Source organism: Hippocampus bargibanti, linkage group LG17, assembly GCF_051943395.1.
Source record: "Hippocampus bargibanti isolate YZ-2025 linkage group LG17, ASM5194339v1, whole genome shotgun sequence".
Taxonomy (NCBI): domain Eukaryota; kingdom Metazoa; phylum Chordata; class Actinopteri; order Syngnathiformes; family Syngnathidae; genus Hippocampus; species Hippocampus bargibanti.
The window spans coordinates 11,541,416-11,556,598 of record NC_142750.1 but is presented as its reverse complement, the minus strand read 5'-3'; the positions used below and the strand labels follow the sequence as shown (position 1 = coordinate 11,556,598).

General features: G+C 42.1%; 2 protein-coding genes across 2 annotated transcripts; one reads left to right on the top strand and one right to left on the bottom strand.

Moving 5' to 3' along the window:
- Positions 1 to 1,184: 1,184 nt before the first annotated feature.
- On the top strand, positions 1,185 to 12,581 carry LOC148885760 (jupiter microtubule associated homolog 1-like). Its single transcript, XM_089019255.1, has 5 exons — positions 1,185 to 1,365; positions 3,921 to 4,063; positions 10,077 to 10,231; positions 11,614 to 11,644; positions 12,021 to 12,581. Exons 1-5 carry the CDS (start codon positions 1,310 to 1,312, stop codon positions 12,155 to 12,157), a joined length of 522 nt encoding a protein of 173 aa, XP_088875381.1. The 5' UTR covers positions 1,185 to 1,309; the 3' UTR covers positions 12,158 to 12,581.
- Positions 12,582 to 13,430: 849 nt separating this feature from the next.
- LOC148885759 (uncharacterized) lies at positions 13,431 to 14,859 on the bottom strand. Its single transcript, XM_089019342.1, is given in 3 exon segments — positions 13,431 to 14,448; positions 14,451 to 14,495; positions 14,785 to 14,859. Coding segments are annotated over 3 exon segments (693 nt in total). The 3' UTR covers positions 13,431 to 13,875.
- Positions 14,860 to 15,183: the final 324 nt, after the last annotated feature.

Here is a 15,183-nt window from a genome sequence, read left to right as displayed (position 1 = left end):
CCTTTGTTACATGAAGCAATTCTAGATGAAAGAGAGGATCAAAGCGTCCTTTTCACCAGTGGTTCGGGGACGTCATGGTGGAATTTGCACGTCTGCTACAAGCTAAATGTTGACAGCATACACGAAGCTATAGCATCCATTGGCGAAAAAAGACTGTCTTACATCTCCTGTCCCACGTAAATCCGCTTCAATTACAAATGATATCAATTGCAAGACCTGTTGTGGCTCAATATTACTTCATATATAAGGCACACCTGCGTATAACGCGCAGGGTCATCTTTTGAAAAAAATATTTGGACTTTTGTGTGTGCCTTTTACACCGGACTATATGGTGAATGGAAACTTTAAGGAAGGGATTATACTTTTTAAAACTTAGTTAATGAGTAAAACAGTCACCCATCCTCTATATCTATAAAATATCTGTTTTACACTATCGTAAAAATATCAACACTAAAATTGGGAGCAGAATTTTTTGTCTTTTAGTGTGTGATAATTAAAACCATCCAATTCGTGCTAAATAGAAAATTTGGTATGAAAAAAAAGTTAATTTTAAAGTATTCTGTTCAGAGTAAAAATGACTTGTGAGGAAAAACAAGACACAATTTGAGGATTTCTTATGATCCTCTCAGCAAGTCTTAAGTTTTACTCCCTGTTACTTTCTACTATCTTTGTTGCTGCTTTATTTCCTATATATGATAGCTGTCAATGTTAAGCACTTTGTTACAGCCTCATCTGTTGTTAAAGTGCTATGTAAATCAATATGTATTGTATTGTATTGTGTTGTATTGTATTGTAACCAGACGTGTGTATCGCGAATGTGAGAGGAAGGCCACAACTCAAGAATCAAACCTGCAACCCCAAAACTGTGAGCCAGACAAATTAAGTATTAAACCCCCTTTAAACACACAAAAATTGCACGAATTTCAGAAAGGTGTATGAATATCCTATATGACAAATTAGATACTCGTTTCCTTTACACTGTAAATACCCAGAATTGTCCGATGACATGCTGGACAGTACAGTATTTCTTTATTTTTGCTTTGGTATCTGCCATCAACAACAGAGGTGAGTTCCGTGTTTTTCGCCCAATGACAAATGGGTTACGGCAGGTTCCCTCCAATCAGAGCCGGACGAATAACAGTGGGCGGAGTCAGGCTTTGCCGTTACCGAAGCTGCTCTTTACGGTTGACGGACTGCTGAAGGCGTTCCACATTGTCGGGTGGAGACCACCGCTTACGATTCCCCTTGCCCGTTGACTTTTTTTCGTCCACTATTCGTCGCTTTGAATTCACCGAAGAAGCCCTCGAAGATGACGACAACCACCACCTTCCAAGGAGTGGATCCTCGTTCCAAAAACAGTTCCAGGTAGGATTGGAGTCTATTCGGCGGCAGCGAACAAAAGGAGGAGATGCGGCGACGAAAAACGCCTCTTTTTTTCTCCCCGAGAAGCTAAACCGTTAGCAGCCGTTAGCCTGCTGTTGGTTTTGCTGGTGGGGGATTCTCGTGGCTTCAACTCAACTATCGCCCAATCTTGCTAATTAAGTTAATCTGATGCGCCGTTTAGACTTTAGCTACTCTACATGGGATCATTCTGTCTGGGTTTTGTTCAGTAATTAGATAGGTGAGTTCATGAGTGACAATAACTACAGAAAATTTCTAATCATATTAATGTTTTTTTTTTTTTTTTTTGGTGGTGGGGCGTTTAATTCAGTAGGCCTAATAACTTTCTTTGTAGCTCCTCTCTAGTCAATCTGCTACATTCTGCGATAGTTGACTGTTATCTTCCGTGTATAATTGTGGTTTCAAGAGTTTACTGGTGCTTTGAAAACAGGAAGAATCTATGGTCTGTAAATGTCATTCAACACAGGAATAGTTCTTTGTCGTTCCACTTCAAACAAGAGACTATTAAATGTGTTTAAACCTTCAATTTGTGAGTAAGCCCCACAGCAGGTCTACTCATCCAAAAGGTATGCAGTCATATCATAGCTGGAAGTCATGAAACTTGCCTTCTCACCTCCCACTTGGCCCACAAAACAATGCAAAGAAAATGTGCTCTTGAGTACATGGGGAAGTGAGGGTATGAATCGGAGAATATCAATCAGATTTTACAAGAGGTGACCTCGTTTCTTTTTCTTTTTCCTTTTTTCTTTTTTGCTGAGCAATCTGTCAGTCGTCAAGCGCTTTCAGGCATGTGTAAAAGAGGTGGTAGGGGGGGTTGATAGGGTGGGGACTTTGGGTTAGCTAAGCCTCCTAAATCTCTTCCTCTCGCTCCTTTCAAGTCGAATGTATTGCTCATCTTTCTAACCGGTTGGTCTGAAGGGCTCCTTCCAGACGCAATCAGCCGAACCCGAATGAGGCTCAGCGTTCACCAGGCCACCAGAATCAAGCGGCTGCCTCATCAGACTTGACGTCTTTGGCCCCATAAACACTCCTTGCTTCCACCGGCTCCCCCTCCGCCCCAGGCAGCCTGTCTGCTAAAGCCATTTCACATTGATGTCATTTGCAGTGTGATTCTAGGGTGGGGTCTGCTGTCAGGCCGCTTAAAACCTCCCTCTCGGTTTCTCTGTGTCTGTGTGGAAAGCATGAGCTCATCCCATGGCCCGGTAGGTGAGCTCTATTTTAGCTTTTCCCACGCAAGCCAAGCAGGCCAGTCACGGATGTGTAAGAAATGCTTGATAGACAACGCGCATTTCCTGTCTTTCCATATTGGACAGCAGAGCCTTGGACAGCTGCTCAGTGTGTCAGCTGGTGGCTTCATTGACTCGCGAGTAGAAGGATGAGGAGAGACCAAGGGGAAAGAAAAAGAGGGAGGGGTCCAGTCGGCCTTTTTGTCTTTTGGGTCAACAAGAAAAAAAAAACCTTCTTGCTTATTATTGTCTACCTTTTGTTCAACTTATGCTGTGAAGATACTTCACTTACCAAGTCCATTCATCAAGTCACATATATAATGTTAACTTTTGACTCCAGTTGACGAATATTAACCCAGAAGAGAACATTGGATTCAATGTAGCCATTCAATAATGGAGCTAACTGCCTCCCTTGTGTCTGTCATTGCAAAAGAATCCAACTCTTGCAGCTGACTGGGGTGAGGGCAGGCATTCTGTCACAGAAGGCCTGCCAGTTTAGAGAATAAAAATGTCATAAACAATGTTTAATGCGGGGGTTGGGTATGTTCCAGACCCACACGGTGTACATGAAAATTAGCGATATTAAGAAACTAAATCGCCACTGACTATTTTTCAGGAAGTAGATGAATTATTTCATGTGGTCGAATTGTGACCGGTCACAGAGAGATAGGTGACATTTGTGGAAATGAATGTCATTTTGAACTGTTGTTATAAAAACAAGTCATTCTCCTAAAGAATAGCAGCATCTCTAATAAATGACTAAGTGCTTTCTACAGTCCATTATATAGGAGAGTAAAGCACCTATGCCAGTCTGCATCAATACTATACCACAGTAAAGTCCAAGAGTGATCGACTGTGCCACATCCTCATCCATAGCAGATCAGAATTATCTATCAGCATGAAAACAAATCAATAAAATAAAATACATCAGGCATAATGCTCCCAAGAGATGCCCATTATTAATTATATTATGTTCCTAAAACTGTAGTCTTGTTTTATTGGTTAAATGTGGCTGTTCGATTGATAAATCAATGACCGGCTTGCTGAAATTTGATCGGTTAACAATCCCTTTGCGATGTGTTCAGGGTCAGCCCTACTGATGAAGGAAGGCCCTGTGCAGATATATTAGTGTGATGTGGCAACATGAAATCACTGAAATCTGATTGTATATATTTAAAAAATGTTACTGGACGTATTTGTTACAAAAGGAAGAGAATTGACCATCGGGAATTGGAATTCAGGTGACAAAATACTCCACCTGTGATGCATTAAAATGTGAATTAACTTCCCCAGGGTACTCCGACCGCCAGGCGGTGCCTCCAGCTTATCCTTCGGCACAGACGAAAACACCACACCGCAGCGCAAGAACAAGATGGCCTCCAGCATCTTTGCCGAACCCGAGGACCCCCATGCTCATCGGAGGAACAACCCACCCAGTCAGTTCCTTTTTTTTCACTGTCATATGCTTTTGAAAGTGCTCCACTTTTAAGCCGCGTTGGAAAAGTTACAAAACGACAAATATCACTTGAGATTTTTCCGTTGGAGTAGTAAGAACATTCCACTGGTCTCCTGTACCAGAAGAGCAACTCTGCAGTGCTGAGATACATGTAACTTGACCTGAGGTTTTTGTTATTGGGGGCAGGAGGGCGGGCAGGGGGATTAGATCAGTCCTCAATGGAAAGAAATCGTTCAAGTTTGGGCCTTGTATAGACATGAGCAAGACTTCAGTAACAAAGGGGGACGCAGGCTCCCATGATAGTTAGTGCTTACGCATTTGCTTCAAAGAATCCAGGTTAGGCGTTGTCCCTACAAGCTATCTTGTTTGTGCAATACTTACCTCATTTACTGCCAGACGTGCAAAAAAATGTGTCCACTCCAGTGCCAGGGTTTTTGTCATTGTCACTCAAATTCCAGGACCCACAGAATATTGAGTTTTAGGACTATATAAACATTCAATGCAGAGTAAGAAACCTTAGACTCTTAATTCTAGAGTTAATTCTTGAGTTATATGGGTCTGGATTTAATTAAGCTTGGAATGGGGGCGGCTGTACAAAAGGCAAATGCTGCCCCCTCATGGAAGGAAAAAAAACATTGCCAGAGGTCTGACCAGCGAGTTATCATCCCCCCAAGAAAAATCAAAACCCGAAAAAATTCCGGAATGGTGCTCCACGTCATTTTCAATTCCCGAATAAATTCAGGAATGGCAGTGAATGAGTTAATGTTCCGCAGCACATTCACGAGAATTCGCTGCATCACATGTTTTGACTCAAACCTATTTGTAGAAAGGCATGTGAACGCCACATCTGTTTCTTTGGTACAAGGGGTACCTCAATGTCAGGTTTTAATTTGTTGTTTTGGACTGTTCTGTCCAAGGCTTCCGAAAACTTGTGTCACCCATGTCCACTTGTCATCAGTCTTGACAAAATGCAAATCGTACGAGTCCTGGAGAGGCAGACAAGAGGGCTGGCTTTTGCGACTATGTCACAGACAGATAGATGAGCACTGACTTTTCTAATTTGTGTTCAAACTATTTATTAGTACTCTTCATTGGCTGATAATGCCTTTAAAAAAGATGAATTGGGTCAATTTGACCGTGGAAAACCTCAAATTGACCGTATTTGGACATACAGTCAGACCTGGGTGTTTGACCATAATCCGTTCCAGAAATCTGTTCGAAAACCAAAACATTTCCCATTATAATCAATGTGATCAATTGGATTGGACTTGCCTTTATTAGAAATGTATATTTCACAGCAGCAAAGTTATGAAAAGAATGAAAGTAGAAAAACAAAATAGATGAGCTGCTGGAAAGGCAACCACTCTCGCGGTGCCATCTTGAAGTCAAAAGAACAAAAAAAATAAAAATAAATAACATGACAACACAAAGACACAGAGTCATTTATTCTTACCCTCTTTGTACACGAAGCAGTTCCAGATGAAAGCAGTTTTTTTTTTATCCTGAGCGAACAACACAAACACACCTGCTCACAATGGAACGTTGTATGAACAGAATGCGTCGGTCACAATGAGATGCGACACAAGGAATTGACGTATAAGGAAGCAGAGGGGAGTCAAGTGTTGCATTCAGGTGCGCTCCGTTTGGTCAGAACTGATTTTCGGTTGTAAACCGAGACATAAAAAACCCGAATTTTTTGGTCGAAAATCGAATTGGTTGGGAACCGAGACATTTGACAACCGAGGTTTGACTGTATGGTTTCTGACATGCAGTGACAATAGGCTTCTTCCTGCTGACATTGTTGGACAAGGGCATAGGCCAAGTTCAGGCCAACCTTTCTGTACAAGTTCCTTTCGACTAAAACAAGTGGGAGATCTTTTTTTTGTTTGGAACGTGCTTCTGTTGGCTTTTCTTTATCTGTAAATTCCCGCCAGGGCTCACACAGGTTCCATTTTGTTTCGGACTTGAAGACAGACTTGGATTTCAAAGAAAAGCAAGCAATTGTGTATCCATTACCTCTAAAGTTTTGTCTGTGCGCGCAACACTGTTTCCAAAATAAACACGAAACCTGACTGACTGTGGCACACCCCCCAGGCAATCAAGCACTTGAATGTTGATGGTGATGCACGCAGTAGCTTGCCTTCCGAAGCGGCATGAGTGACTTGTTTGTTGACGGTTGCTAACTTTAGACCAGCTGTTGGGAGCAGCTGCTCCACTAAGGCAAATGTCCTTTGGACGAACATTCTCGCAACCTTCATGAACCTCAGAAGTGGTTCTGCACCCACATACCAAAAAAAGTGGGACGGTGTTAAGCATGCGCTGATGCCACTTTTTTTTTTAGACTGAGCACAATATTTGACTACTTCCCAGTGAAGAGTATAAATATTCCCTAATGCCAATTGAAATTGGGGAAAAGTTTTTCCAAACTTTTTGAGAGTATTGGATACTTTTTGGCATTATTTTTTACGCTCTACTTATGCTTCCGATTATCTTTTTTGGGTTGGAAATTAACTCATTCACTGCCAGACACGTGTAAGATGTATCCACTCCAGTGCCAGGGTTTTTGTCATTTCCCTCAAATTCCAGGACCTACAATATATTGAGTTCCAAGGACTACATAAACGTTCAATGCAAACTAAGAAACTTTATACCAGGGGTGTCAAAATCAATTTTTGCCATGGGCCATATTGGATTTGACTTTATTAGTCTCGCAGTGGAGACATTTACAATTCACAGCAGCAAAGTGATGAAAGGAATGTAAGTAGAAAAACAAAATACATGAGCTGTAGTGTGATTGTAGTTCCAGTTTCCTCTCGAGGGTCATTCTGAATTTGGGGAAGCCATTAGAATGTTTCATCCCCTCCACCTATTACATCTAGAGCACACAGCAAATTAATAACTAGTTTTCAAATTTAAAGTAAAAAATAATGGCTGTTATTGTGGCTTACGTGGGACAATATGACATTTTGGTCCAGAGTTCAGCAAGAATCATGAAAATTCACAAGTTAGATTTGCTTTCTCGGGCCGAATAAAATGATGTGACGGGCCTGATTTGGCCCCCGGGCCTTGACGTTGACACCTATGCCTTAGACTCTCTTCTTCAGAAACAAAAAGGTTCATTCCTAAGTTATATGTGTCTGGAGTCGATTGAGCTTGAAATGGGGGCTGCTATCCAAAAGGCAAATGTTGTCCCTCGTGGGAGGGAAAAAAAAAACATTGCCAGATGTCTGACCAGCGTTTTATTGGCACCCCCACGCAAGAAAAAACAAAGCCCGAAAAAATTTGGGGATGGCGCTCCTCGTCATATTTTCAATTCCCGAATAAAGTGAATGAGTTAACATAGCCTCAACCTTGCTAATTCGTCATATCTTAATGGTAACATGGCAAAATTATCTTTGATCAGCTGTTCACAGTTGCTTCATTGTGCGTCCGTCTGTGTAAGCTCTCAGTCGTACAGGAGTGGTCCATCGATGAGAAGGTTTCTTCAGCCGTCATCTGTACTTTTTTGAAAAAAGTACAGATGACGGCTGAAGAAACCTCATCGATTCATTTTGCGTCTTCTCTTTTAATTGCAAGGCTTCCACCGCCGCCTCCTAAAGGCGGCATATATTTGAAATAGGAAAATGATGTTTACCCATTCAAGTCTCAAAAGGATAAACCTGTCATATCATCAGCATTTACAAGATTAGAATGTTGATGTTTTCTCAAAGCTTTAAAGGACAACCGACGTCTCTGGACTAGTTGTGTCCATAATTTGTAAAATGTCTTCAAATGACTTCTACTGAGCGTATTTTAATACGATTCCACCGCATATAGCTATATTTTACGTTTTAAGACTCACACTGAATATTCAGGAAGTCTTGTTTTTGAGTTGGTGAGGAGTCCGTACGTGACGTCACTAAAGGAACGCCCCTGACCGAAAAAAAAGACACATTGTAGCAGTCCTTCAATCACATCAATGTATTTTGCTGTACTTGTTTGGTCTGACAACCTCGTGTTGCACCCAAAAGCTGCCAGAAGAGGGCGTCCAAGCTCCATATAAGGAATTTATCAGCCTGTGGAAACGGAGGTGGCCACAGGAGGTCGCCATTTTGTGCCTCTTTTTTTGGGTGAGACAGTTCCCCCCAATGTTGCCTCAAAATGGCACGAAATAAATTCTTTAATCGATTGCAAACATGTATGCTTTCCTCTTCAGAACTATTTGAATCATATTCATAACTGGATGTGTAACAAGAAAGCATATTCTCCGAATCTGAAGCCATTGTTTTTATTCTCCAGCAATGCAAGACGTCTTGTCGTGACGTCACGAACTGGAGGCGGGACTTTCTGAAAATGCCCAATTCGCAGCTCATTTTTTTGCAGATTTTGGACACTTTAAGTCATTTTTATTGGTGTTTTGCATTTGACTAAAAATATCATACTGCGTGTTTTGGGTATTTTAGATGCTATAAAACGTATTTCTGATGTCCGTTAAAAAACAAAAAAGTGACGTTGGTTGCCCTTTAAGCTTGTGGTTGATAAACACTTGACCTAATGCACCCAACGGTAATCTATAAATTAAAGTCGAGACGCATTACTGTCATAATGACGCGTTTGGTTTTGTTTACAAATCGATTCATTTCCTCTTCTTTCCATTTGATGCCGGTAATGAAGGAACTGTTCGTTGTAGAGAGGCCGACGCGGAAGCTCTTCACTCCATTAACCAGAGAGGCCGGCCACTCCTCTGATTCATTCACTTCAATTGTTCCCAGTGTAACAAAGACATGCTTTCAGGTCAACTGCCCTGGAGCGATTCCGTCGCATTCGCTGAGTCACTGCCGTTTGGGTAGACTGTGTTTATATGGCGTATCGACATCGTGTTTCTATAAATCTTGGGGTTTAAAAGGCAGGGAGGGAAAACCAGAAAAAAATATCAGCACTACTTTGTACCAACGTTTTGACATATAGGTTGCCTCCCTTGTGGTTTACACATCATCCGCATTTGGGGGACGGTGACTAATTGCATTAGGCTCCATATTGGAGGACATCTGCTCAAAAGCCTGAACCACCACGGGTCATCTGTCTCGGCTGTTTCCTGTCTAATCCGTCTGCCATCCGATAGCCAAAAACATATATTTGGATTAAATGTAAGACGCTTTAGGTATGATCTGAAACAGTTTGTGCATGCCAAAACAGCTGCAAACCCAATGGCTGGCGACGAGAGAAAAAAAAATAGCACTAAGCAGCCTAGTTTCCACAGGGTTGCCATTTTCCAAATTCCGCAATTGGATTACTTCCCAATGTCTAGTTTGACATTTTTGAATACTGTTTGCTTGCCAGTCTGATTTTTTTTTTCTTTCAAACCTTTAAAACGTAATATTACGCGCGAGTCAAACTTAAAAAGGTGTCTTTGATACACTTGCTGATTTCTCCAAAATGATCGGAACCATATTTTTCTTTTCTTTGATTATTTTTTACGAACACTTTCAACTCCATTGCCGGATTTTTCGGTCTCTAAGGCGTACCCAAAAGTCAGAATTTTCTTCAAAAGATGGCCCTGCGCTTTATACGCAGGTGCACCTTATATGTGAAGTAATATTGGGCCGCAACAGGTCTCGCAACTACTGTCAGCAGCCGTCGACTCAATTTCCACCTGCAGAAGTGGTGCATAACCCCAGCCTCTACTGTAGCACCTTATCATGCGGTGTGCCTTATATTTGGAAATGTTTTATAAATGTATATATTTTATATTTGGAAAACCTTTTTCATTTTTTGAAGGTGCACCCTATAGTCCGGTGTGGAAAAAGTTTGACGTTTGCAGCTGTGAAATGTAACTTTCTCCACTGCGAGACTAATAAAGGCAAATCCAATCCAACATCTGCCAGTCATTGGGGGTGTGCCTTATACGCTGGTGCGCCTTATACACCGTATATCATTTAGTTTAGAGATTTCTCTATCAAAAAAAAGCACCAGAACGTGCATGGCCTTTTTATCTGAAGACTTTAACTTTGCAGGTGCCACTGATGCCGCCGCGGGGACCCTGTGTGGGGAGCCTTCAGCCCCCCTGAGACGGTGCCAGCAACCTATTCTGTTCCCCAAGAACCCTCAGCCAGAGCTCACCACCATCCACAACTCTGGAGCCGCTTTGGTGTGGAACCAAAGACAAGAGGTAAGGACGTCCCACCCGTCCGTGCCTGCCCTTGTCTCTCCAAATCAATGGTGTCACGAATGAGATGTGACAGCTCAGGGAAAAACCGCAGCCAGGGAAGGATGACTGTTCTTTGGATGGGATCTAATCCAATTGACCATTGATGCTTCATGTTACATCCCTGGGAATGAGTCAAGTTTGGACACAAATGTTAGGGACTAAAACGCAAATAATGGCCATCCAGTTTGAGTACCAAACATTTTTTTTCATTCTGGAACTGTGTCCTGCCTCTAATAGGTGTCAAATCCGCAAAGGTTTTAGAATTACTAATTTATGGCACAAGGTAGTGGCGGCAAAGCACTTGTGTCTAAAATAATCTCTCCAACTCACATCAGAATACTCCCTTAGCTCCCAACTGTTCCAGATTGATGACATTTTGCTATGGAAATGGCTGAATGCTACCTTATTATGTCCATCACACTTTATTGTTCCGTATCTGAAAAAAAATCTGGGATCATGCTACTCAACCAATCAAGAAATGGAAAAGTTGCAACATCGTGAGGACGAATACCAGCGTATCTGTCCTGTGTGGATGAATTACAAATCCCATTTGTTCACGAAACAGTCACATTCCCAGCTGAGTTATGCTACATTGCCCATTTGAAGGCCATGGGCAGATTTCATTGACATGGCAACAAGGAGAGACTGAGATCTAACTGGATAAAGTAAATAAATAATGCAAAAAAAAACCTCTCAAACATGTATTCAAAGCACAAAAACTGCGTCTGATTAGGATGAGAACCGAATGCAGTCCAAATTTGACTGTGTAAGGCAGGGGTGTCAAAGTCATTTTTTTGCCGCGAGCCACATTGCAGTTATGGTTTCCTCTCGAGGGCCGTTATGAATTTGGGGAACCCATTAGAATGTTTAAATCCCTTCAAATATTACATATAGAGCACACAGCAAATTAATGAATAAGTCGTTTTCAAATCTGAAGTCAAGAATAATGACTTTTATTGTGGTTGACATCCAAAAATATGAAATTTTGGCTCAGATTTTAGCAATCGTCATGGACTTTAACAAGTTTGATTTGCTTTCGCGGGCCGAATAAAATGATGTGGCGGGCCGGATTTGGCCCGCGGGCCTTGACTTTGACACCTGTGGTCTAAGGCGACCTGTTTGTACATGTTCACTTTTGCCTCTGTTTCCTGTTTTCTTTTTCCCTGTTTTTTCCTTCTTCTTCTACACTCCCAAAGTTGAAAGGCCGCCGTGCCTTCAGCTATCCACAATTATGTGACATGATGACAGGGTGTTGTCCCAAGTCTGAATCAACAGCCATTTAGCTTTGCTCCAGCCGGGCCAAATTTGCTTTCTTACTTTGTTTTCTCGTGTTTTCATGACAGGAAGAGATTGACCAAGAACAAGCCAACAATGGTGAGTATATTGATATTCGCCAGACTTTTCGTGTATCAACATTTATCTACTGGAATGCCAAACGTTTTCTTTGGCGAGCACGTGTCTACTTCCCTTTTTGTAGTAATTATGATTTTTTTTTTTCAAGATAAGCGTCCTCCCCCAAAAATTAAAAGGCAATGTTGCTCAGTAAGAAGGGCAGCCAGAAGTCAGAATATAATGCATTGGGATTTTATTTTCTACAAATACTTCTGATTGGTCAATTATTCTCCTGGTGTGTTTTGATATGATGTCAATTCTGCGAACAGTTAAAAAACAAGATATAAAGTCAGAAAAAAAACAACCTCCTTCCTGCGACGGGTGTTTGGTTGTGACCGCATTGTCTTCTTTTTGACAGGGTGTCCCGAAAACGGAGAGACGGAGCAGGAGGATCAGGAGGCGCCACAGCCCTCCACGCCGTCGGGAAGCGCCAACTCTTCCGCCGGCAACCGAAGAAACCCGCCTGGTGGCAAGTCCAGCCTCATCCTGGGTTGAGACACCTTCCTCCTTTTTTTTTCTTCCTCTTCCATTTTGAACACTTTTTTTTATTTTTGAAAGATAGCCACCAAGTCCCACCCCTTCCCTCAGTCACTCTCCTCCTCGCCATCGAGCTGTCACCTCTGCGACGCGTGTCCTCCACACGGTCATGTCCGCCTCCTCGCTAACACAAACATAACCTTTTCATGATTTTTTTATTTTCTATTAAAAAGAAAAACTGTTGATAAAAGCACTTTACGTATATCTGTGCCCTCCTTCCCGCTCGTTGGAGCCCATCCCGTGTAGTACCGGGGAAGGCCAGACGTTTAGCTTGTCTCCATCTTGTTCGTTCGTCCATGTTGTAAATGCTTAAAAAAAAGAAAGGAAAAAAACAAACTGAATTGTTGCGTGAATTTCTAAATACAATAAAGATTGATATGAATTTGTTGGGGCTCTTTTATATTCCTTCCTATTAAATTCCACAATTCATTTTTTGAATTGAATTGTCACAATAGCATCTGTATTTAGATTACTGCCATGCAAAATAAAATGTTAAATAGAATAAGTGGTTCGATGACTGAATTGATTTTAATCACATTAAAAATCAATCTACATCCTTTCAGGAATTTCTCTAGTCTGAAAAGATTTTAAGACATTTTTGACCTCTGACCTAGCTGACATCAAAAGTCCGATTGTATGGCGTGATGTGCTCTAATCCTTAATTTATATGGTGATCGACTAAATTGTTCATTTAATGCCGGTTAATCTCCTTTTAGGGATAAAAAGGAAGGAAGCAGATCATCACAGTGGGATGATATCTTTGAAGATAAGACGCTAATCTTTGTTGCAGTTTACCTTTCAGTCTTGAGCTCTGTCAGGAATCATCTGATCATACCAACTGTGCTTTTTTTTTGTCCTGCTCAGCAAAACTCAGTGTACTTGTCCAACCGCAAGTCTTCTTTCCGAAAAGAGCCAAGCTTCCCCCGGCTCCTTCTCAAAAGGAAGCCCCATGCTGACTTATTTGGCTGATCGTGAATAATCAACCGGTCTGGGTTGTATGAATTGACTTTTGTCTGCGTGCTGGGCAGATGAGGCCCTGTGTGTTTGGAAAAGTGGTCACACTTGGTACTTGAGTACAAGTAACCTGAAAACTCAGCTCCGAGGGGAATTAGAAAGTATTTGTATTTGATGACTTCCTTCACTTCTAATCAATACCATTGTTGAGTCATAACAACACTGACTCAGCAATCTAGTCTTTCATTAAGTGGAAGTCATAAACAGGATGTGATGATTGCTTAATGGATGGGCAGCTGGGGTTCTTTTTGCTAGACAACGGAGGAAAGGGCACTCGGGAAGCAGGAAGCAATGTTGCTTTAATTGGTCTCCAAAGAGATGTAAGTTGCAATGGGAAAAAGTCGCATGCAGTGCATTCCATTGCCTTTTTATTTGCAGTCATACTGGTGAAAACATACATAGAAATGATACCTGGAATGTATTGGAGCTGAATGTGGCGAGATTTGGAGTCCACCGTAAATTGGGCATATTTAGACAACCCGACCATGGCGTTTGAAATGATGTTGGAAATATTGAATGATTCTAAAATTGGTGGTCTTGTTACATTATGACAATAAAGTTGTCCCTTTTTTAAGTCCTAACAAAAAGTATGTGAAAACCGCACCCCCTCCCCAAGACCAAATGGTCATTTTGTGTATTGTCCGGCTATCTACAGTAAAATATCAAAATAAGTATCTGCGGCTTTCTTTGTCCTTCTGCGCCAGGCTGGCGATGGCGCAAGCCAGATTGTTGATGGCCTCAATCTTCCACTCCTCTAGTGCCTTCTGTTGGGCCCACATGTTCAACTTCCTTTCCTGCAGCTCCATGTACAGTTGCAGGACATCCTGCGGCGGCCTCGGTCCGCACAATGTTGAGGTCACTGCCGGGGAAGGTGACGGTAGAATGGGCGCGAACCTCTTAGTGCTAGTTTTAGCCGGACTCATCTTGGCGCCTTGCCCAGCCTGCGCCTCTTGACCCAAAACGTGCTGCAAGGCCCGAAAAAACTCCCAGTGAACAGCAGCGTCCCCATGCCTCTTGGCACGCTCTGCATTCTTCCTGTAGGTTGTGAGCATGTTTCTCCACTTGAGGTCACACTCGTGAGCCTTGACGACAACGTCGGGAACTTCCTGTGCCGCCTCCTTCAGGCGGGAGTTGACCCTCTCCGCTGCCGTCTCTCAAAGTTTCTTCTTCTTGCACACAGGTTTCTCAAAAGCCTGGTCCATTTCCAGACGGGTGTTGAGCAGCTGCATGTTGAGCATGTGGCCTGGAGGGTCCATATGAACTCACGTCCAAGGTCTTCCACCTGTGCCACATGATTGGAACAGATCAATGAGTAGGCTGTCAGTTGGAATCTTAAACAGATGTCCAGGCCATCTCATTGAGGGAGTGTTTAAAATCTCTTTTATATATCAAGAGAAATAAATAAAATTCCAAATTGGAAGGATTCTGACGCAACATATTCTTCATAAAAGGGTACTTAATAAAAAAAGCCAAATCCTTTCAATAATTATTAATTTCCTTGTTTTTGGCCGAGTGCCTACTCATCCACCCATAGTGAGGACCGCCCCATCCTAATCGATGTCTCGATTAACTCTCAACAACAAATACGAACCCGCTTTTGCTTCTTCGGCATCAACCGTAGACACAGCCGGTTCATTTCCCTCCATTTTCGTGCTTTAAGAAGATTATTGTTTCAGTAATTCACACATTGTTGCTAAATCATCAAATCGCCCTCCCGTTGGAGAATCGGTGTTTATGTCAAAATATTTGACGGCTGTGGGAAATGTAGTCTATTTTATCCTATATCAGCTGTAATGGGGATGTGTTTTGTACGTCAATAAAACTACAATCCCAAAAGGCCACGTACCGTATTGCACTCGTACTGTGAATTGAAGTGTAGTTTTGTCTAACGTGAAATGTACAATACAAAGCGACTCTGCTTCAAATTTGGACTACAACTCCCAGCATATATTAACGCGAGCCCTCCTCTA